Here is a 25,521-nt window from a genome sequence, read left to right as displayed (position 1 = left end):
TGGAACTTATTGTATAAACATACATGCACATTTACTTTTGTTTGTTGGACTGGTCATAGTAGTGACCACAGAACTAATTACTGAGATTAATATATCATATCCCAGGAGGAGAGGGCAGAATATTGGGATGCATTCATTTAAATTGCCATTTCAATGAGTAGATGTAGAGTAGATTTGACCAGAGTAGATGTAAATTAGCAATAGGCAACAACAGGACATTCTTTCTTTATCTCAAATAAATGTATACATTGTCTGTCTGGTGATCGTTTTTTTATGTGTGCTGCAAACACATTCAGTTGTGAGAATATGCCAGACCATGTACCTGCATACATAAAACAGATGTTATTAGTAATTTGATTATTAAAAAATGTAAATTTTTGGCAATTCTCCTTGCCATTCTCCTCTGACCTCTGTCATTAACAAGCCATTTTTGCCCACAGAACTGTCGCTCGCTGGATGTTTTTTACTTTAGAGACTGTTGTGCGTGAAAATCCCAGGAGATCAGCATTAAACCAGCCCGGCTGGCACCAGCAATCCTGCCATGGTCGAAATCACAGAGATCAAATTTTTTCCCCCATTCTGATGGTTTATGTGAACATTGACTGAAGCTCCTGACCCATATCTGCATGATTGTATACATTACACTGCTGCAACATAATTGGCTGATTAGATAATTGCATGAATAAGTAAGTGTACAGGTGTAACTAATGAAGTGGCCATTGAGTGTATAACAAATAGGTGATAATGTAGTGTACGGTCTGAAAACGGTGAATACTAACTATATCATCTTTTCGGTGAACAGAAATTGACGAACTATATAATCCTGAATATAAAGTGATTTTCTTGCTTGATGACTTGTTCTTAATGGAGTGCAAACTTTCTAACAAACCCATTCTTGATAAAGTTGGGGGAAAAAGCTTATTGTTTACATGTTTAAGAACAACACTCTTTTACTCGTAAAAATCTACAACCACTATTTTAATACCAATAAAAATGGCAACATTTAAAATGTTTACAGAAAACAAACAAACAAACAAACAAAAAAGATAACAACAACAAAACAATACAAATACAAGTTCAAGGTTTCTTATATTAGTACTTAACCTAAAAATATAACTTATATAGTTTTTGTCTTTAAATAAGTCAATATATGAGGTAATCAGTTCATAAATCTAAAACTAAATAAACATATTCTGTTTCTCTAAATGAAATGCTGGATATATCATTTTAAAAACACAATTTCAATTTAAGGATATGTTTGTGTCCGTATATGGCAGAAAATCTCCACAGTACATTTTTCTAGCATCTGAAAATCCATTGTAAAAGCTTTGGACTGCCATCCCTTTTACTGGCATCCACTATGGTAAGAGTCTATTGAGCACTTGACCAAGGAAGAGTAAGTCTTAAATTTCATGAAGAAATTACAGTATACATATTTTTGACATTTTGCAGGTGGAAGATCCCTAAGGTAACTCCATTCCTTTGGCGACCGCCACGCAAGTTTGTTCAGGCCAAAAGGTGGTTGCCGTGGATGTCTTTTTAGAAAGCTTTAATTCTCTTGAAGGTTTGCTTCTTTATCAAAGACATCAAACGTCTGTGTGAGCAGACTGTGACTGTTTATCTTACACAATACCTAAAGTATGTTTATCGATGTGTTTTGCCAAAGTGGATGGTTTATATAAGTGGGAGGCAGTGGCCGCATTGGTCTCAGGTTGATTCTGGTCACTGGCTGTGAAGCTTATGGTTGATAAAGACTCATCTTCTACATTGGGGGCACCACAAGTCCTGTCATTGCTGAAAAAAAGAAAAAGAAAACTGAACTCACGACAATAACATGCTGTATTAATACAGTAACAGTTTTGCTAGATGTGATTCAATTCATTTGATTCATTCACTATATATAATTCATTATAGTTCTATACTGGAATCAAGAAACTGATATTGAGAGATTACAACAGAGTGGGTGATGAGGGGACAACCGGGTATGCTTTCCTGGGCACTGTGGTGAGGAAGACTCACTAGCTCAACATTTATTTACAGTATTTGTTTAATCTTGTGCGTCCCTTTGTACAAATGCTTAGACGTTGTATTTTGGCTTCGGTATAAGTAACGCGTTATTTAAATTAATTTAAACAGACTGATCTCAGTTCAGGAGACTCTGTGCTGTCAGTAAAGGGTAAAACGTTCGACGTACGGAGCCATGTGACAAAACAACATGGTGCCAACCAAAGCCAAGTTTGTCTTTGGGAGAAATGGCAACAAAACTAAAGCTGTAAGAACCTAATCAAGTTTTTACATTGAAACCTGTTTGTCAAAAGATTAGAGTCTCTAGTTTCATTCTATAATCCATTTTTAAAGTTTGAGTGATTTATCATGAATTGCCACACTGATAAACACAATGTACTTTAATGTGCACTTTAGCGCATATTTTCCTTGGAAATCCTATATTTAGTGTGCATTATTAGACTGAGAATCACTGGGCTCATCCAAAAGTTGCACATTTTTGCTTTCAGAGTCTTTATATGGAGTTAGGATGGCCGTGATTAGGATGGCCGTGATTGGGTGATGCTGGACATAACTTTGAATCAGAATTAATTATGCTAATTTCTCTTAAACATGAATAACCAACATTTCTGGAAACATAAACAATTTGATAAAATTGTGTAAAAAAATCTATAACTTGGTATTATTTAAAATTTTACAACTTAGTCCCGATGTCCACATATATTTTTGTCCACAAAATGTCCACATTGCTGCATGTTTATTAGGTGCTAATAGTTACAAATTACTAGTTACTAAAAAGGGAAATGGAAAATGCATACAGCAGTCACGCTGGTGTCTTAGAAGGTTAAAGAAGTTGTGCATTTAAGAGGTTGTCAAAGTATAGTGAACTAATCGGGCCCGAGGGAAGGGCGTTTTCTTACCCATTAAAATTTTTTAAAGTAATGGTGGTCTTTTGTGTAATATTTCAGCACAACACTATTTCAGCACTGATTATACATCCTTAAACTAGATTGCAGGTGGTTAGTGTATAAGATGCAGATTTTGCACTGAAATACCATTCGTAAAATTGCCACAACTGTTAAGTGAATAAACGTTAAAAAAGTTATAGGTCAAAACAAATCCCATCACCCACAGACAACTTAACTTTGAAGATTTTTGGACAAGTTCAAGAAGATCTGGGAATATGTTGCAATATTCACCTCTAAAGCCGTTTCCTCCTGTGGTTGGGCAGGCAGGTGAAGGGGAACCCTGTGGTCTCAGGACAGGAGCAAAGGCACTTTTTTGTTTGGTCGAGGACGGGAAAGAAGAGAAGGGCAGGAGGGAGGATGAGGAACTGGACCCTGGTACAGTTGGGCTAGGTGGCATGACTAAAAAAGATTCTTATCTCAGTGCCTTATTTTCAAATTTCAAACAATATTTTCAAATCGCAGAAAATCTCTTCTTTGTAAAATGACAGAAAAGAACTTAAACATTTAAATGCAATGTTTAACACAACATTATTATACCTCAGGTTTTTAGTGACCCGACACTTATATCTACCACAAATGGATTTGCAAAATGCCCAGAGAGTGTACAAATTTCAAAGCATTTTTAAGACAATTAGAAATGTATAAAATAGAATACATTCTGTGACATTTTTATGTTTTATTTGTCATTTATTAAAGAGATGAAGCAACAACTGATAGAACAGGATTCATTACTTCCCCACTGACACTTATTTTAGTCGTAACTCGCTGTCAAGTACATATTAAGCTACACAACACATAATGTGTATTTTCTCAGGCACTTATTGAATTTCAGTATTTTACCCAACTGTCTATAGCCATATCATACTTTCAGCCTAATCTCGTGAAATGTATGTGACAATTTTTGCAAACCAACATTACGTGTTTTATTACACTTTTGGCTGCAGTTCCCAGTGAAATGTCCAGTGGGGGCACCAAAAGCAAGTGGAATTATGTTTTAATCAGACGAGGTTTTTAAGGTGAATATTAGATGAGTTTTAATTAGTAAAACAAACCTCCCTTGCCCAACTCTTTAGCCTAAATCTAACCAATAGTGTTCTAAAAGATAAATGAGAGGTGAACAAAACAAATATCCTTACCCTAAACCAACACCTAAACCTAACCGATAATGTTTTAAAATATAAACGAGAGGTGAACAAAAACAGACATCCTGACCCTTAACCTCCTAAACCTAACCGAAATTGGAGAAGAAAAGGACTTTTACTGAAGCAACCACATCATTTTGTGTTTCTCCTATGGCACTTAAACTTAAAAAATGAACCCTTCCTGGACATCCTAGGTTGCATATTAAAGCCTGTAGACTTATTTTCATGCAAATGGAGCAGGTCGGTTTGTAGCGTGGCCACATAAGGGGAAGTTATAAATAAGGTAATTGCCAGGAAAATCCAATCTGTTTATGCTCTCTCCCAAGAGCCTTCTACATTGGCAGGGCATTTGATTCATAAGTATGTGTACATTTGATATGTAAATTGTTTTGTGTAAGTATGTTGTTTATTGTAACTGGTATATGTCTTGTCACTGTCATGACTGCTATGTTGCTCGGAACTGCACACAAGAATTTCACCTACTGTTGCACTTGTGTACATGGTAGTGTGACAATAAAGTGATTTGATTTGATTTGATTTGATTTTGATTCCTGGAGGGACCTTTGTTCAGTTTTGGGGATCAAAACTTATTGGACAGGTAAGCTTACATATCTGCAAAGCATGTGAGATATAGTGCCATAAGGATTGAGCTGTGTAATTTTAACTAACATGATCTTGCCTGCTAACGCTGACGAATTGCATGCTACCTTGCGCCGTAACATTCAAATAATTTCAACGATCTTCTCTTTATACTAAAAGTCAGGTATACAGGATAACTTTAAGCAAATACGCTGGTTTATTGATCGTAGTACAACATATGACATAAACATACAATAGTGCAACATAACAGTGCAGTGCAACAGTAAACTGTCGGGTATATTTCAGTAGTATGTAGCTGTATGCGTGTATCAGTATGCTATGTTAGCTGATAAGTAGCTTTAGTTTAGTCTAAAACTTTGTAGTAAAACAATCATAACTGTGTCATTTTAATTATGCTACCTCATCTGTCAGCATGATGCCGGTTTATCACGTTCAGTTTCTTTGTACGTTATGTCATTGTTTTTTGTGATGCTCTCTAACTTGCGTCCATGTGGAGTGTGTGCACGAGCGTGAGCATGAGCAACAGGTAGCTGGCTGCAGTTCACATAACGGCCACAGGTGTCATTAATAACAAGTGTTTCTATTGCAAAATTGCAGTACTGCAGAAAAATTTAGAAAGCAGCATGTAAAACTCAGTTTGCAAAAATTTAGTTATAGTAGCATTTGTTCTATGAGACTAGGTTGCATTCTTTCCATGTGCTGTACTTGCTATAGTTTACCTCCACATTTTTTCGTCAAATAGCAATGTCAAATGTAAATAAAGTATATCACTGAAACAACAGCGCCACCTTGATGAACAAACACCATGTATAGTGTAAACACATATGGGATACTGATAATTCACCATTGTTGCGCAGTAAATTTTGTATGAGTATAGTACTCATTTTTGAGAAAGGTTGAGGAATACTAAATAGGTGGGGGCATAACTGGCAAAAATGGATGAGGTCCCTTGTCACTTAAGACCCAAGGTATGCATTTAAGTGTTAAGTAGAAGACATCAAAACTGATACTCACTACCATATGGAGAGCTGTTTGGGGAGGCACTGTTAAAGCCCGGTGACCCTGGAACACCCAGACTACTCATCGGTACTGTCCCGTAACTTGAACTCATGCCTCCATTAGACCCATAACCTGACTGGTGAGGAGTTGAGGCTGAAGGGTAGCCCCGTGGTGACAAGCTGCTTGAGCTACGAGTGTAACCTTGGTAAAAAGCAAGAGTAATTACAAAGCTATTATAATCCAGCCAATTTACTAAAAAAACAATACCAATGAGGTCTTCTTCACTGTTGTGGAAGAAAATACACTGCCGTTCAAAAGTTTGGGGTCACTTACTCATTCGTTATTATTATTTTTTTCCCCATTTTAGAATAAGTGTAAAGTCGTCAAAACTATGGAATAACATAAATGGAACTATGGGAATTATGTTGTGACTAAAACAAATCCCAAATAAAACAAAACTATGTTCTATTATTTTATCAACTTCAAAGTGGCCACACTTTGCCTAGAATTTGCAGAAATGCATTTTCTCAAACAACTTCTTGAGGTATCACCCTGGGATGCTTTTTAAAGAGAATTGAAGGAATTCCCATCTATGTTGGGCACTAATTGGCTGCTTTTCTTTATTATTTGTTCATCCATTTCAAAACTGTTCTTTTTTTTAAATACAATTTTAGTTTTGTAATGAAATAAATTAATATGGTGGCACAATTAGATTTTTGTCTACAAAACTCATTTGAAACATTTAAGCATACGCCTTCAGATCAAAAAGTTATTAAGAGAAACATTTCAGTCAAGTGACCCCAAACTTTTGAACAGCAGTGTATTTGGTATTATTTTTTCAATATAAAGATATTTGGATAATTGGTGATCAGGAGGAACTCTTCATAAACATACTTCCCTTAATGGGACTGGGACTAAGAGTTCTAAATTGTCTTAGGGTTCTAACCTTGGCTATTGTTTTGCCCAGGTTCCCCAATGCTGATGCCCAGCTGGGTAGGATAGGAGCTGAGGCCCATGACACTGCCATGGACAGGGGAACTTGGCATGGCCTGCAGCTGACTGTGGGGTCGCGGCACGCTGTACAAAGCTTCAGCAATGTCTGCAGCCCGTTTCAACAAAATGTCCTACCCCAAAATAAATCATTAAACACATTTTGATTCAATGCAAAGCACAACAACAAAATTAGACACATTTGGTGGCATTACTAATGTTATAACATTTTAGCTATAGTAAAATGCACAGGAGACAGACAGATTACTTTAATTTTCAACCATGCTTTACAAAAGTGAGGCCCAAAAGTCTGAGACCACATTGAAAATCTGTGATTTAAAATCACATTTAAACCTGGAAATAAAAATACATAAATAATAAGATTTTGTCAAATTTAAAACAAAGAATTGTTCTGATTTGAAATGAATGAGAACAATTTTAAATTCAGCTCTATTTTATAGTCATTAATCCATATTACAAAATGTCTTTCTACAAAAGGTCATGCACACAAGATGCTCTAGAACATTGTCAAATCATGCTGGGATAACATGGATCATCAAGTTTGTCCATGCTAGTGCGAGTGCATGCTGTTATTAAAGAAAAAAGGGAGCATTCACAAAAATAAGCAATTCTGAAATTCATGTACATTATTTATTGCAGCATTTCATTTAAATTATGCTTATTATCTTATCTTTTATTATCTTATTTCTAATGACAATATTTTAATTAAATTAGAAAAATGCAACATGAAAGCATTTTCACTTTTGGACACCATTGTACATGTTCAATGAATATACTTGTTTAAATAATTTGTTAAAATATATATTATATTTGTGTTTACATATCTAACTTCTCATAAAACAAAAATCATTGCATTTTAGTGATTACCTGATTGCTGGGTGTATTTCCATAGAGTGACTCGACAACATCTGCAGCTCTTTTAAGTAACATTTCCTAAAATACAGAAGTCAACACAATGGAAGTCAAAACAAAAATGTATCTGTGAGTCTATGTTTCAGTGTATATGAGAGAGCAGTTCTGTGCAAACAGCAGCATTTACTAATAATTCACTGTAAAAAATTAAATGTTGGCTTTTTGTTATCATTAAAGGGGTTATGACATGAGGAATTTAATTTTCCTACATCTTTTGACATTATAGTATAAGAGGTCCTATACTATAAAATCATATTGTAAGTTTCAGAACTGAAAACCAACTCCTTAATAGAAAAAGAGCATTTATGACATCACAAGGTCCAAATACATCTGCATATGCAATGCTTATTTTTCCATCATTGCACCCTTGGCCCCACCCACTGGTGCTCAGTCAGTCAAACAGGTGAAGAGCACAGAAATGGGCCTGTCATGGGAAGTTCAACCAAAGTGGACTCACATAGGACACCTTAATGTTCCTATCTAGATTTAAATCCTTTTCTACATAAACTTGCACTAGATGAACGGCTTTGACCGTTATCATCTCGCGTCGCTTTTAAAAGATGCAATGCCAAGTTATAACTCTAAAAATGAATACCACCATTGTGTTTCATTAAGCTGCGCTGTCTTGCTGTTGTGCTGTTTGGAAGGCATCCTGGACAGTTTTTGCACCAATCTAATTTTAATGGTTTGTCTTTTGTAATTATGTAAACATCTTTGATAGTATTGTTGCCTTTCAGCACAACACCGGCTATATGTGCCACGTTTGAAGAGCGGTACAAGCGCAACTTTTAAAAATGAGTCTTATTCTGATGCTGCCACTGACAGGGAGAAATACATGCAGTCATGTGCATAAACAATCAAATGTGAGATGTGAAGACCAGCGCCTCTGCTTTGGCCTGTTGAAGCCGGTTAAAGCACCCAGCATCACCGTGTATTGTATTACGTTTGTGTATTCAGAAAATTTCAGCATTGATTGCTTGTGAAACAGTCACAATATGATGGGGGAGTTAAAATTGGACTACTGGACCAAAAAAACGTAAGTAACCAATTTCATTCATGAATATTTAATTAAATGTCATAACTGTTTGATAGATTATGCTGTGCTTGAGTGAACAGTTTGATACATTCAGATGAAATGTGTTGGGTGTACGTTATGCGTTAACCCTGAAATGTAGTTTTATAAATATCGTGGTCTTGCGGAATGTTAATTTTCTTCGGATTGCATTTCAAATATGTCTGTATTGGAGGCGCTGCATGATGTTAGCCAGTCACAACAGTGGTCATTTACATTGAAGTCTTAAAGGGCCAGACAGTTAAAACCAAGCATTTCAGACAGAGGGTCAGAGATAGGGTGGAAAAGTATTATATATGGCTAAATTATGACTGCTTGGTGCAAAAAAACTTTACTAACATTCTAAGTGGACCTCAGGGAAGACAATAAAATAATAAAAAAAATATTATGTCATGGCTCCTTTAAAATGTAGCATTAGCTGCTTTTTTTAACATATGCTGTTGTTGTTATAGTTGTTGTCACTTTCAGTTATTTATCATGCATTGACTATTCAGAACTTATCTTTTCATGTGAATACTTGCTTTGCGTCTAAATAGCTTGACAATTTTAAGTCTGATTAGGACATAGGCAACAGTTAATTGTCTCTAGTCAATTAAAGGCTATTTATCCATAGGTTGCATCTTACACCCAAACTACAGCTATGGTGCGCAGCAAGAATAATTATAATATGTAATGAACTTCAGTTTTCAGTTTGAACTAAAAATAAATCAAGTTGATTGAACAAAGAAAATCAAGTTTATTTAAAAAGACACAATGCTCATTTAACAAGATACAGTATATTTAAGTAAACTGTGTCAACTTTCCATCTTAAGTTGACAAAACTTGAAATTGTATGGGAGCACGGACAATTGTTGTTGGTTCAATGTACTGTAGGCTATACCCTGAAATCACTGCAAGTTGCTGTCTGTCTGTCAAATGCACAAATTTTAATGTTCTAACCTTCGCCAACTTGTCGGGATCACCAGGGTGTCGTGGGATGAGCTTTTGAAGTCTCTGGAAGCCATAGTCAATAGTTGGCTCATTCAGTGCTAAAAAGATCATAATGAGTGACAATTTTCATTAAAACAGCCATCCAAATATTGCTAACATGCTTAAATTCCACTGTATGAATCAGGTAATGTATTTATGTACTGTATGATACGATAAACACTCATTCTCTAATTGACAATATCAGTGTCTTGTGTTCAAAAATGGTTTAATGGTCAAGTATGTAATTCCTGCATCAAATGGATTTTAAAAATAATTATTGTTTAAATAAATATTGTTTTAGGAAAAAAACAGGTTTCATAGTCATACCACAAACTCACACCATTGGTTGAGTCAGAAGTTGACATGTTGGCCCACTCAAACAAACAAAGCAATGTTTTGCAAGCTTGACAGAGCCGCTGTGTTTATGCTCAGAAAGTCAGGATGTCAATCTATGAATGACTTACTTATAGTTTCTCCACATTAAATATATGATTATAAGGATGTCGAAGTGTGTATTTACCTGTGTAAATGAAGCGTCCTGGAGTTCCTTTACAGAACTGCTTGGATTTATAAGATAGTGTGACTTCCACAACCCCTGGAATGTGTCTGGGAGGAGTCTGAACACGGATTGCATGAGGAGTGATTAACTGTGTGAACAATGACAGAAAAACAAGTGCTTCAATTACATAGTAGAAAAACTTCAGTTAATCATTGAGCTTATCCTCATTTTAAGCTACTTCATGTATGCTCCTATATACGTTTCCTATTTACCTCACTCCACACTAGCATGCTCCCGAACACCACCTGTAGACCATCAAAGAAGTTTTCTCCAATCACAATGACCATAGCACCACCTGTAGTCCAGCCTTCACTAGGGCTGATGGCTTTGATACAGGGTGTAGCTGAAGTGTAGAGAGAAGAGTGGAAGAAAATGAACATAGTGTCAATGATCCAAGTTATTGTTATCTAAGGTCTAAGAAACATCTCACAGTATTTTTCCAAAAGTACCATGTAAACATAGATCTCCATTTTTCAACAGTATACAAGCTAAATTTGAATGTTTACAGTTGTGGGTTAATGACCACCACTATACAATGAAACATTAAAGACATATATTATTCTTAAACTGTTATTCAACAACTTATCCATATATCAAACTCATTACTACTCATTATAGCAAACAAGCCAATGTCAATGTTATTTCTTCTAAATCTCACCATATTCCATGTTAGTCTCCAAAGTCTCGCCAGAATCCATTCTACGAGCACGACGCCCATGTTTGGAGTTGTTGTGTACAAACATATTATCGGAAATGGCTAAAACGGGACCATCCACACTTACTGTGGTGGACAAAACCACCTGTTAGAATAAGGAGCGAGAAAGACAGACTGATAACAAAAAAAGTTTGAGGGAGTACATTCATGTGATCCACAAAATGAAAGAAGCATTTAGAAGAATATAGCAACAAAAAAACAGTGATAATGTGTAGCGTATGAAGGATAATCATTAACCCATCAGATTCATGAATTCAAAGAACCCCTTTGTAAGATCACTGAAATGGCGCCCGCTAGTCTGTGAAGTACAATGAACTACTGACAAACCTCCTTGCCCATGTGACACTCCAAACCCGTGCTGTCCCATGTGAGAAAGGCACGTGAAAGTTGGCAACAGAGTGTGTGTGTATTTCATTTGAAACCTAGAAATGTTTATTTCTAAGGGAATATATTTTAATCCCCGTATGTTTGTGTTTCTGATGTTAGATCAAACTAGTAAGACTGTTTAGTTGTGTAGTAAAACTCTGAGGCCGTATATTTAATAGCCTAAGAGTGTATATCCACTTTTAAGTGTACCAAATACACGTTCCTTGGTATCAAATTAAACCTTACGACTTGTCCTAGCTGAATATAAATATAAGATCACCTTAGAATTGTATTCTGCTAGGTTTTTACTGCCTTTTGAGTGAGTCAAAGCAAAGTCCTGACCGAATCATAAAGTATGCAAATGAGCCTTGACCGGACAAAGGGAGCAAACTCGTGCCCAAAACGGAGGGGTCTCATTGGGTCACTTCTCCCAAAGGAGGTGTGACCTCCCTACCTTTAAAAGTCAGGACCGGCATTGAAATCTCTCTCTTACTTCCCCACTTCACTTCTGGACCTCCCTTGGACTTCTTCTGGATCTCTTCAAGCCATCTTACACTCTCTCACTTCTCCCCCCGATCTTCTGCAACTCTCCGGAACACTCGTCAACTATTCAACAGCTACCCTCTCAGACGCTTCGAACTTCTCGGAACAACCCTTCAACTCTCTCTTCACGTGAGTTTCAACTCCACGCTCTGGAAACACCGAACCAAAATCCTCCGTCTCAAGAACGCCACGAGGATACGACATACACGCAGTCTTGCTCAGCAACGCAAAGATCCAGTGTGCAAGTATTATTTCACCTGAAATTCAAATGCGTTGAAGTGTGTAATTCCATTTGCTGGCTCTTAAGGGTTGATTGTTGTAATAAGTTGGCTATCCTTATAAAAATCCATCTATTTTACTTATTGTTTACTTTGCTTATTTTATGTTTATTCTATGTTAAATGTCTGTTTGTAAGTGTAGTGATATATCATAGTGCCTTGTATTAAAATCAGTTATATGCTTGATTGTCTGTGAATGTTGGTCATAAAACAAAGCCTCTTTAATGTGCGATTTTAAGCTACGAGCTGATATTATCAAAGTAAGTTAACGTGCTTTGATGAGTAAGCTTATAACTAAGAATAAACCTTCTGGAGAATTGATCAGGAGTATTTAGCAAAGTGGTTCGGTGGACGAACTGACTGGTTGCAGTAGCCTACGGGTCAATTCCATTGAGGGTTTATTAAAATAAATATAGCCTGTCTGAATATAATGTATATTCCTAATTAATTATAATTCGTTGTGTTTAATTATCTATATATATTTGAAGCAGACTCTTGGACTATATAAGCCCTTTTTGGGGCGTTTTTGTATGTATTGTTATCTGGGTCAACCCGTATGATTAATCATTGATTACGATCATTGGAATTAATTGTACATTCCCCAAACCTGACCTGCATACCTTACAAATGATTAATGATCTGATTTATTATCTCCTAAGGTGATAAATTTAATACAGAACTTGCAATTTCATATTACTCGTCTAAATAGGAGAACTAATTCAAAGAACTAGTCCACATGGGTTGTATATTCATTGCAAAGTGGTTTAAATCTCTTAGACTCTTATCCTCCACAATATAACAACATGAATCAACTTTACGATAGCAATCGTGAAGACGCTTTTATGATTTGCATCAGGGCATCAACACCAGCGTCAAGCACCATTTTGAACAGTGTTTATTTGAGCTTTTTTCAGCTTTGAAAATTTTCAGCTAGACAATTGGTGCAGATGTGTTGTTCTGCTTTTAGCGCCGGCACTGCCCACGTAATTATGCTTTATCAAAATTGTCATTTTGTTGAAAGTTAAGACTTGACATGCTTCTGTGGTAATTAAATTGCACCCTACAGAGGCTGGAAAGTATTTGGTTTTGTTTTGTACCACAAAAACCATTTAGAGGTCCTTTCTCCCACTTGATCACTGTTCCGACCTACTCCAACCAATGTTTAGAACTCACATAGAGCTGAATAAAATGTCAGAATATGATGTTAAATTGTTAAATGCGTTAACCACATTAAAGAAAAATTTAAGTTCTAAATAAAACGGAAGGTTTTGTGGCATTATTTAAACATTTGTATTTTTAAACAGCCGATTTTTCAGATTAAGAAGAAATTCAGAACTCCAAATTCAGTTCTCTCAAATTAAGTTACTTAATTAGACCAAAGTTCAAGTTTCCAGGTTCCTTCAATTTTGTTAAATGTCACATGTCTAGGGGGGCCTGGGTAGCTCAGTGAGTATTGACGCTGACTACTACCCCTGGAGTTGCGAGTTCAAATCCAGAGCATATTGAGTGACTCCAGTAAGGTCTCCTAAGCAACCAAATTGGCCCGGTTGCTAGGGAGGGTAGAGTCACATGGGGTAACCTCCTAATGGTTGCTATAATGTGGTTAACTCGTGGTGGGACGCGTGCGTGGTGAGTTGTGCGTGGATAACGCGGAGCCTCCACATGCGCTATATCATCATGACTTTGAGCGCATTGGGAATTGTGCATTCCAAATTGGGTAGAAAAAAAAATTTCACTGTCTAGAATTCAAATGAACAAAATTCAGATTCAAATATTTTCTCATTGTTCTAGCACCCTAGTTTTTTCCTTTCCATTTTCTCATGAATTCTTCTCCCAATGCTGTCATATTCCTATAGTAGCTCTCTCTCTCTCTCTCTCTCTCTCTCTCTCTCTCTCTCTCTCTCTCTCTCTCTCTCTCTTTCCCATCTTTCCACCTCGAACTTCCCTTCTCTATCTTATCTCTCTGTATCTGTATCTGTGGCCTACTTCAAAAAAAAAAAAAAAAAAAAATACGGAGTGAATCTCATGTGCTCCTATTGTTGTGTGTTAAAGTAAATAAGAAGTATTATTTCTAAAAGACTGCAGAGTTGAAGAGTTAAATGCTCAAGAAAAGACAAAATGACAAAAAGACATATGAAAGATGCCACAAAAGTGTGGCAAAGTTGGAAAGCACAACACGATTCTAGAGTAAACAATTATAATTTCTCGACATTGTCAGAGCACCACATACATTTAGTGCAGTAAGACCTACAAAAAAATAATAAAAACAAACTCAGAAAAAACAACAAAGAATAGCAAGGAAAAGAAGAGTGAGGGACGAAATGTTAGACATAGGCTCCACTAGTGAAAGACAAGTGGCAGGAAGTGCAGCAGGAGGGTCCCCAGTGAGCACTTCCTGGGTCACAGGGCCTGACCCCTCCCATCTGGAGCCCATCACTTAAATCTTGACAACTTCCTGAAGCACCTCAACTGATTTCCTGATGCTCCCTGTTTTTCCCACTCCACTGCTTTCTCTCTGACCAGTCTTTTCACTGTCTAGTCTCAGATACTATACTCTCGTACACAAGATAAAACGTGTGACTGTCAGTTTATGCAAAAATAATCAGTAATTTTGTATTGTTTTACAGAAAAACAGAATGTTCTAGATAAATTCTTGATACTGTACTGCACATGTAAATGTATCTAATTTTAAGGATGTTCAGATATTTTTGACAAAGACACTTATTGAGAATAAGATTTGTTGCAGTGTAGAGAAATGTAATAGGCCAGAAAAAAAGACTGTGACTAATTCTACTTTAGATTCAACAGAATGTTTCTGCATACTTGGAACAAACATCATTTCAATCCTTTTTTCGTTACTGTTGGGGAATAGTTAAATAAAAGTAGTGACTCTACTAAATTAACTACATTTGTCACTATATAGCATGACAATAGCAAAATTATTTTAAGTAACGAGTTACTTTTTCCATCAAGTTGCACTGCAGCGTCACAAAATGCTACATTTGTCACATATGAACTTTAAATTTGAGTAGCTTCTAGTAATGAAAGTAGTCTAAAGGTGGCTTCCCCAACACTGATTTTCATGTATGTATTAATCCATACCTGAAATCTCCTCATGTCTCGGGGGTTCCCTGCTGTCTTCAGACAATTTTGATTGCACTTTAGGAAGAACTTCAAAAAAAATCTGTGGGAAAGATAAAAGACAACCGAACTGTAAACTACACACAGGTTTCATACAGTTTATTTAAGGAGAAATTTCAAGCAAGAAAGCAGAAAGCTGTTGAAATATGCATGAAATAATACATTAGGAACCACTGGGAAAGCTCAGGGGACCAGAAGACACTTGTGTCCCACAATGCAGTGCTTGAAACTCCCACAGGACGAGCAGATCAAGCAGTCTGTTACAATGTGTGACAGGCATACGTGTTCCTTTCATATTTTTCAGATGATCTACAGTGATCAAGCACATGCAGATTCACGTGTGTTTGTGTGCTTTCAAACACGGACATGTTTAAAGACACATCATTATCTGGAAAAGTAGATGAAGAGGGGGAGACTTTAAACCCCAAAAGCGAATTGTACTGCAATAATGGCCTGCTACTATGGTAACCCAGCTTTGACGCAATCCTAAAATTCCCAACGTAAGAGAGAAAGACAACATAGATAAAAACACAGCAGTGACAAACACTCCAGGAGTGAGAAAATGACATTAAAAACAGTAATAAATGTAGCTTGTAACATTTTAAGTGTTTTCAAATCAATGTCTCGCCCTCATTGTCAATGATGGTTGCAGACATGATTCAAATCTACTGTAGACTTTACTACAGTAAAAACCCTGATTTCATAAAAATTGTTGATATTCTGTAACTCCTGTTTGATCAAATACATATTTACAGTACTGTGCAAAAGTTTTAGGCACTTGGTAAAAATGTTGAAAGTGTAATGTTGGCTAGCATCAAGGTAGAAGCAGAGATGATGACAATGAAGTGCGATGATCCCAAGTGCAGTTTATTTACATGATGAATATCCCAAGCATGTATCCAAACATGAGAACAAACATAAAAATGAACTTGACTTAACTAAACTTGGCTTGGCTTGGCTATGAAACAAAACATAAATATGACTTGACTATAGGACCAACATTTCACCAACAATACTCAAAAATGGACAATGGCAAACATGAGGGTTAAATACTTGGACTAGGGAGAACACATGACAACGAAAACCAATGAACACTTAGGACTCTAAACAAGATAACGAGACTGCTAACAACCCAATGAAACAATGAACCAATGGGGACAAGACACAAGAACATGGGAAACACATGACAAGGTCACATGACAAGGAAACAGGAACAAACATGGCATGGAACAAATGTATCAAAGTAAAAGACATGAACAACAACACATACAACCCTGACACATAGTGAGGATGTCTTCAGAAATAATGGCATAAATAGTTTTCATTCATCATTTAACATCATACAAAGTCCAGTAAACATAAAAAAGCTAAATTAATATTTGGTGTGACCAACTTTGCCGTCAAAACAGCACCAATTCTCCTAGGTACACCTGGACAGTTTTTCTTGGTTGTTGGCAGATAGGATGTTTCAAGCTTCTTGAAGAATTTGCCACAGTTCTTCTATCTATTTAGGCTGTCTCAATTGCTTCTATCTCTTTATGTAATCTCAGACTGACAAGATGTTCAGTGGGGGCTCTGTGGGGGTCATGCCATCTGTTGCAGGGCTCCCTGTTCTTCTATTCTATTTGCAATACTCAAGATAGCGCCGAGTATGGCTGCTGCGTTGCGAGCTCCGTTACAACACTGCGGTTTATTGTTTGTTTTGTTTACAGTTCTTTGTTTTGAATGCTGTTTGTAGACTACAGCTCATCATTCAACACCATAGTGCCCTCCAAGCTTGATATGAAACTCCGGGCTCTGGGCTTAAACGGCTCGCTGTGCAGCTGGATCCTGGATTTCCTGTCAGGCAGACGTCAGGTGGTTAGAATGGGCAGCAACACCTCCTCATCACTGACCCTCAACACTGGAGCCCCACAGGGCTGTGTTCTCAGCCCACTCCTTTATTCACTGTACACACATGACTGTGTGGCAACACATAGCTCCAATGCCATCATTAAGTTTGCTGACGATACAACGGTGGTAGGTCTGATCACTGACAATGATGAAAGAGCCTACAGAGAGGAGGTGCACACTCTGACACGCTGGTGTCAGGAGCACAACCTCTCCCTCAACGTCAGTAAAACCAAGGAGCTTGTGGTGGATTTCAGGAGGAAAGACGGAGAACACAGCCCCATCACCATCAATGGAGCACCGGTAGAGAGAGTCAGCAGTTTCAAGTTCCTCGGTGTCCACATCACTGAAGAACTCACATGGTCCGTCCACACTGAGGCCGTTGTGAAGAAGGCTCACCAGCGCCTCTTCTTCCTGAGACGGCTGAGGAAGTTTGGAATGAACCACCACATCCTCACCCGGTTCTACACCAGCACTGTAGAGAGCATCCTGACTGGCTGCATCACTACCTGGTATGGCAATAGCACCGCCCACAATGGCAAAGCCCTGCAAAGGGTGGTGCGAACTGCCAGAAACATCATCGGAGGTGAGCTTCCCTCCCTCCAGGACATATACACTAGGCGGTGTGTGAAAAAAGCTCGGAGAATCATCAGAGACTCCAGCCACCCGAGTCATGGGCTGTTCTCACTGCTACCATCAGGCAGGCGGTATCGCAGCATCAGTACCCGCACCAGCCGACTACATGACAGCTTCTTTCCCCAAGCAGTCAGACTGTTGAACACTTGATCTATCACGATCAATAATTAGCACTGCACTTTATTCATCTATAATTTCACACTGGACTGTCAACATATTCTCCTCAATATACTACTTCATATATATATACAGGTGAAACTCGAAAAATTAGAATATCGTGCAAAAGTTCATTAATTTCAGTAATTCAACTTAAAAGGTGAAACGAATATATTATATAGACTCATTACAAGCAAAGTAAGATATTTCAAGCCTTTATTTGATATAATTTTGATGATAATGGCTTACAGCTTATGAAAACCCCAAATTCAGAATCTCAGAAAATTAGAATATTACATGAAATCAATAAAAAAAAAGGATTTTAAATACAGAAATGTCAGCCCTCTGAAAAGTATAATCATGCATATGTACTCAGTACTTGGTTTGGGCCCCTTTTGCATTAATTACTCCCTCAATGTGGCGTGGCATGGATGCTATCAGCCTGTGGCACTGCTGAGGTGTTATGGAAGACCAAGATGCTTCAATAGCGGCCTTCAGCTCTTCTGCATTGTTTGGTCTCATGTCTCTCATCTTTCTCTTGGCAATGCCCCATAGATTCTCTATGGAGTTCAGGTCAGGCAAGTTTGCTGGCCAATCAAGCACAGTAATACCATGGTCATTGAACCAGGTTTTGGTACTTTTGGCAGTGTGGGCAGGTGCCAAGTCCTGCTGGAAAATGAAGTCAGCATCTCCATAAAGCTTGTCTGCTGAAGGAAGCATGAAGTGCTCTAAAATGTCCCGGTAGACGGCTGCATTGATTCTGGACTTAATAAAGCACAGTGGACCAACACCAGCCGACGACATGGCTCCCCAAACCAACACAGACTGTGGAAACTTCACACTGGACTTCAAGCATCTTGGATTGTGTGCCTCTCCATTCTTCCTCCAGACTCTGGGACCTTGGTTTCCAAATGAGATGCAAGATTTGCTCTCATCAGAAAAGAGGACTTTGGACCACTGAGCAATAGACCAGTTCTTTTTTTCTTTAGCCCAGGTAAGACATTTGACATTTGAAGCCCATGTCCAGGACCCGTCTGTGTGTGGTGGCTCTTGATGCAGTAACTCCAGCCTCAGTCCACTCCTTGTGAAGCTCCCCACACATTTGAATGGCCTTTTCCTGACAATCCTCTCCAGGCTACGGTCATCCCTGCTGCTTGTGCACCTTTTTCTTCCACACTTTTCTCTTCCACTTAACTTTCTATTAATGTGCTTTGATACAGCACTTTGAGAACATCCAACTTCTTTTGCAGTTACCTTTTGAGGCTTTCCCTCCTTGTGGAGGGTGATGGTTTTCTGCACAACTGTCAGGTCAGCAGTCTTCCCCATGATTGTGAATTCAACTGAACCAGACTGAGAGACCATTTAAAGGCTCAGGAACCCTTTGCAGGTGTTTAGCTGATTAGAGTGTGACACTTTGAGCCTACAATACTGAACCTTTTCACAATATTCTAATTTTCTGAGATTCTGAATTTGGGGTTTTCATAAGCTGTAAGCCATAATCATCAAAATTACATCAAATAAAGGCTTGAAATATCTACTTTGCTTGTAATGAGTCTATATAATATATTAGTTTCACCTTTTAAGTTGAATTACTGAAATTAATGAACTTTTGCACAATATTCTAATTTTTCGAGTTTCACCTGTATATATATATATATTTCATATACTCCCACTTATTGTATATTGTGTATTGTATATTGTGTGTATTGTTTACTGTACATTGTATATAATTATTGTGTTGTGTAAGTATGTGTACATTTGATTTGTAAATTGTTTTGTGTAAGTATGTTGTTTATTGTAATTGGTATATGTCTCATCACTGTCATGACTGCTATGTTGCTCGGAACTGCACACAAGAATTTCACCTACTGTTGCACTTGTGTACATGGTAGTGTGACAATAAAGTGATCTGATTTGATTTGATTTGAAAAGTAATGTTTGGGAGTCTAACATTTGTATTTCCTATTGACACACTAAAGCTGAAGATTTAAATAACCATCTTAAGACAAATGCTTTTGTGAAACATCTTATGTGCCTAAGGCTTTTGCACAGAACTGTATATACAGTATATACAATATTGTGCAAAAGTCTTTCTCAAAAACACATGTCTTAAGATGGTTATTTAAATCTTCAGCTTTAGTGTGTCAATAGGAAGAAAATAAAACATTCTAACAATACAACATATTTCACAACTGCCTAAAAATTATTTTACACATCTAGATGTTAAACAAAATGACTGCCGTTATTTATTTATTTATTTATTTTTATAACATGCTCTACCTCTGGGTTTGAGCTTTTAAAAATAAAGTCAATCAATATTGTCGTTGTTGTTGTTGATGTTAGAGACATAATGATTTACCATTAAGCGTCAAGACCTCTGCTCTAAAAAGTCTGGCTGCTGTGTTAGAAATAATTTGTCTCTCTGTTATACTCAATGGCAAAGTCAAAACCAGTTAGTTTTATTGTGATTTTGCAAGTGGAAACTATTAGGCAATATACTATTAAATATATAAAAACACATGCAACAGATATCCCCTTTCTCGCTCCCTTCCACATGTTGTCTTCACATTGGTTAAGATTTGTTTCCGGTAACACTTTACATTTATGTTCCCTTTTGGGAAAGCTGTGCTACGGAAGCTGTTTTATTTGAAATGAACAAAATGCCTTTATATAGTGAGTACATACAAATCAGTGATCAAAACCATGTCCTTGCCTTCCCTCGATTCACTACTGTAAGCCTACAAATAATTATTTGTATTTTAAATTTACGGGTTGGATTTGGACAAGAAATTGAAGGCTTAAGTCATGTCCGTAAACAAAGAAAAAAGTACTGGCTTTCGTGTGTTCCGGATGGGGAAACTACGCTGTTCAGTCAGTCACACAGTTCAGGACAGCAGCATCAGAAAAGAAGACTGAATGGATGTATATCTGTTAACTGTTTGGCAAAGTAGTTTACTTACTATATTGCTTGGATGTGTTTTCAGGTAGGATTGTTAAAGCTTTTATTGGTTGTCATGCTTTACTGAACCGAACATTACTCATATGTTTACTGATCGCAATGTATCTACGTTTTCCTGTGAAGTTACTTAGCATTTTATAACATTAAAGATAAAAATTTGATAAAATCAAATAAAATTTTTATAAGAATTTGATCAAAAAAGTAATTTTTTTTTACCACAAATCTCCACTTTCACTTTTACATCTAAAAGTCACATGAATTGCCTGTTTAGTTTCACTTTCACATCTGAAAGTGAAAGCGGAGATTTAGTGTAAAAAAAGGACTTAAATAATGTTCTGTTTCTTACCCACACCTATCATATTCTGAAGAACACCATTTAACCACTGTAGTCATGGGGATTACATTTATGTTTTGTTTATATGATTTTTGGAGCTTGAAAGGTCTGGCCACGATCCACGTGCATTGTATGGACTTACAGAGCTGAGATATTCTACTAAAAATCTTTGTTTGGGTTCAGCAGAACAAAGAAAGCCACACACATCTGGGTTGGCAAGAGGGTGAGTAAATTATGAGAAAAGTTTCATTTTTGGGTGTACTGTCACTTTAATAAATTCTTCATACGTACCCACTCTACAGTAAGGTACTGAACATTTTCATAGATTTGTAATGTCGAAGAAGTGCTATTAATCATTTATAACATTCAATATAATGGCTCACTATTTAGCAAGTGAAAGTTTCCCCTTTATTCTTATAGTTAGAAATGCATTTCAATGATTTATTAAGGATCTGTACATTCATTATTAGTCATTAATGAAGCCCTTTATAAACCCTTAACAAAGGGAATATTAATTTAGTGTAACTAATTTTTCATCACTGATAGCAACCACAGCACTAATCCAACCCAAAATTAATACATTTAGCAACATAAATAAGCAACACAGAAAGAGTCATTTTCTAATAATTCTGTGATTGTTTTTGTTTCAATTACCCATTCATAATATTTTGAATGAGCATTCATGCTAAATTTTGTGTAAATCAGTTCAGCAAATATGTTCAGCAAAGTTATGGCTGTTTTGAGAAGAAAAAAAAAAAGAATAAGAGAATTAAAAAAATAGATATTAAAAGCAAAAGGACCTAAGGAATTTTCCTGCTTTGGCCCCTTATACCGAATTTTCCGGAGAGAGTTTAAGTAGCATCCAGCACAAGGTCTGTGTTCTGTTTCACATCCATGTCACTGTGTCACTCTTTTCACCTCAGGTATATGAACAACTTTTCTGCCCTTTTTCAAATTGTAACACACAGCTGCAAGCAGGCAAATTAAAGCACATTGGCCAAGCCCACATTAACATGCATTAGTCACTCCCTCACCCACTTAGCATGCAAATCTCTAAGCCTCACTGCCTCACACCTTCTGCCATGCATCCATTCACAGCATCATAATTAGACTTATTTTGCATAATTAATTAGGACTCCTTGCTTCTTCAACACAACAACCCTCCCTCTCTGTTGTGTCATTAGTACAAGTTTAATAACAACAATGCGTTTTTACATTGTTTTAAGCTCAGTGGAGGCAGGTCTATGAAATGTGCTGCTAATGAATATTTGGTCTAAAAAGCATGTAGATCAGATGATTTTTGTGATGTAATTATTCAAAAACATTCCTTCTTTAATTGATGCTTTGTTCTTTCAAAAGTTTGAAGTCTTGGAAATAACTGGATCCATTTGGTTCTCAGTTCCATTTGGTTTCTTCTCCACTGAGATGAACTGTGCATTCAGTATGTACTGTACAGGTTGGGGAGTAACTAACTAAAATGTGTGATGCTTCTAACTACATTTCTGAGTAGCATGACTGTAGCTAAGCTATTTCCACAATAGTGTAGCTTTTCCAGTACCTAGCTACAATACATTCCAAAGAGTAGCGCTGTAGCATTCACCTTACGAAGTTGGTTGAGAGAACGCCCTGTGTGTGCAGTGCAGTAATCTAGGCAAAAAGTACCTACTTTGAAGAATCTCTCTTATAAACTTATATTGTTTAGGTTGACATTTCTTGAGCTAAAGTCGGTCTTTGCCTTGTCTCACATAGCCAGCCCGGACTGTGGGCAGTCCGTGGGCATGCTGTCTGAGACTGAGACTAGTCTGTGCTTACCAAAATTCGAAGCACTGCCCCCCATTGGCCAATGAGGGAAGTGTTTTTGAACTTATGGCACATGTGAGCTCCAGTTTCCGATGAAATGACCACAGAGGGGTGTTCTAAGCTGTTTTTAGCTGATGCATTACAGTGATGAGAAATTTTATTTTATCAACTCTACCCCCAAACCCCAAACCCATACCCAACACTAAACCTAACTGTTAGTGGAGTAAAAACGTAATGCTAGAGGGAAAACGGAACCTCCGAATCACACTTGTTCATAATTCACAATTGCAACACTGGATGAGAACCCTGTGCTACCACGCAGTTTCCCAGAGTGCTTTAGGTTACGTTACAGAAGAAGGTAAACAGACTAGAACCGAGGCAAAAATGTCTGATGGGAGATGTCCCTTTTCAGTAACTTGGCATATTGGGGCCAAAGTCAGGGTACTGGAACATTCGGAAACAAGAATTTCTTGTTGAACTTAGTTAAAAACAGCCCTTTTTATGCAGAATTTAAAGGTGCACTCTGTATTTTTTTTCCTCATTAAAAAACTCCTAAATACGTGAATTTTAATTTTGCAATATATGTAGGAAATCATGACCACTCACATTAAAATGAAGACAACCTTATAAAAATGGTTTTATACTACATGGAGAGGGTCCGCACATGGGGGCTACCATGTTAGAATCACATGACCAGCCGAATACTACTCGCTTAGTATCAGTAACCGTCCTGTTATTTGACACTTTCCTTCATTGATTATCATTATCAAGTAATCATGACTGACTATAAATACTACATTTCTACAATAGCATCTGAAACTAAACACTATTTATTTTAAATGATGCTGCATCCAAGCCGTTAGGTGTCAGTGTAAGTCCAAGATGACACAAAGACAAAAGTTACTGAGTGCACCTTTAATGCTACAATGTTTAATTACTAAATCAAATCCTCATAAATTCCAAATTCAATATTATAAGAGCTCGTTTCTTAGTTTTACTTGAACAAATTCACAATATATGTGGATGTGATGCCTGTAGTCTGCAGATATCACCAGACAAATCATTCTTTGGGCAGCACAACACTTGATTCGTAGATTCAGGATCACTGGTTTGAAAACACAAATAGAAGGTAGACCCTCATCTTAAAGCATGGGTCAGTTTCCACACTGCCTCAGTGGGGCGTCTCTGGTCAGGCCTCTAAGCTTTGTGTGCATCTGCTCCGCTTCTCAACACTAAACACAAGCCACTCAGCAAGGGGCTGCCTTCTGAAGTTGACAACATGCTTAACCCAAAAAGTAAAACACACACTCACACACAAAACCTTTTTGAATGGGACCACATAAGCTCCTTGCTTTAAAAACTACCATATTTGCATCGCAAAGCAACAAAGGCTTGACAACATTAGAAATATTTTTGCAGCCTACAGACTTGTTTGACTGAACTGAATGTTTTGGTGGAAAGTAGGAATTTAACAGAAATTACAAATTTTCCAAGTTCAATTTTGAGTTTTGTCTAAATGGCTTTAAACAAGAAAATGGAGTTCCATACAAACTATGGAAGGAGGTGAGCATGCAGTCTCATATATCCTTGTAAACCACAATGCCAAATATCCATGTTTACTGTATGTGAAAATATGAAAAAATGCAATGTGGTTTAGGCGTTAATGGTTAGTATCTCTGTTTTGTTCACATCCCATTTATCATTTTGATCACTATCAGTTAGGTTTAGGTGTTGGATTAGGGTAATTAATTGTCAGAAATTTGTTGTACTGTCCTGTACTTTTTGCACATGTTTGCACGTGCACTTTATATAGGTATATATAGGTAGTTTATATAGGTATTTTATTTCGTTGTGTAGTCTCACGTGGTCCTATGTTGGTCCTTTGTTGTTTTTATGTAGCACCATGGTCCTGGAGGAACGTTGTCTCGTTTTGCTGTGTACTGTACTAACTGTATATGGTTGAAACGACAATAAAAAACACTTGACTTGACTTGACTTGTAAGCATGGCTGTTTTGTTTATCTCTCATTTATCTTTTAAATGTGCAATATGTAAAAAGTTTAATGTAATATTCGCCATTTTTGCCAATGTGTGAATGGCTTATTACACAATTAAAAAATGTGCAGTCATCCTGGGTTGCCTATTAAAGCCTGTAGACTGATTTTCATGCGAAGTGAGCGGGTCGCTTTTGCCAGGAAAATCCAAAAGATGTGACTTTATGCACGCTCCCGAGAGCCTTGCCTCTGTAATAGCTTCTCTTCCGCAATTCAACAGCGACAACAAATTGCAACACTAGGTAACGTTATCTTAGAGATGGAATCCAGCAAATGTCCGGCACCCAGCACAACACCGACTCCTACACAAACTCAGAGTAAGCCCAAAAAAAAACAAAAAACCCTGAATCCAAACAAAAATCCCTATCTACTGAATCCCGTCTGGCTGAGCAGGAACGTGATCGTGGTCGAGTG

The 25,521-nt window shown here is 37.2% G+C and overlaps 1 protein-coding gene across 1 annotated transcript in view; it reads right to left on the bottom strand.

Moving 5' to 3' along the window:
• Positions 1-1,218: 1,218 nt before the first annotated feature.
• ebf2 (EBF transcription factor 2) overlaps positions 1,219-25,521 on the bottom strand; it is a 46,789-nt gene continuing 22,486 nt past the window's right edge. Inside the window, exons 7-16 of the mRNA XM_052104244.1 lie at positions 15,241-15,322; positions 10,895-11,036; positions 10,449-10,579; positions 10,198-10,324; positions 9,648-9,736; positions 7,592-7,657; positions 6,660-6,837; positions 5,729-5,914; positions 3,204-3,371; positions 1,219-1,794 (exon numbers count right to left, since the gene is read on the bottom strand). Of these exons, the coding sequence (XP_051960204.1) occupies positions 1,763-1,794; positions 3,204-3,371; positions 5,729-5,914; positions 6,660-6,837; positions 7,592-7,657; positions 9,648-9,736; positions 10,198-10,324; positions 10,449-10,579; positions 10,895-11,036; positions 15,241-15,322 (1,201 nt within the window). The 3' untranslated portion in view covers positions 1,219-1,762. The remainder of the gene's footprint in view (positions 1,795-3,203; positions 3,372-5,728; positions 5,915-6,659; positions 6,838-7,591; positions 7,658-9,647; positions 9,737-10,197; positions 10,325-10,448; positions 10,580-10,894; positions 11,037-15,240; positions 15,323-25,521) is intronic.

The sequence above is a fragment of the Xyrauchen texanus genome, chromosome 3 (assembly GCF_025860055.1).
Source record: "Xyrauchen texanus isolate HMW12.3.18 chromosome 3, RBS_HiC_50CHRs, whole genome shotgun sequence".
In the NCBI taxonomy this organism is placed as follows: domain Eukaryota; kingdom Metazoa; phylum Chordata; class Actinopteri; order Cypriniformes; family Catostomidae; genus Xyrauchen; species Xyrauchen texanus.
Note: the sequence above shows the minus strand (reverse complement) of the source record. Positions and strands in the feature narration are given on the sequence as shown.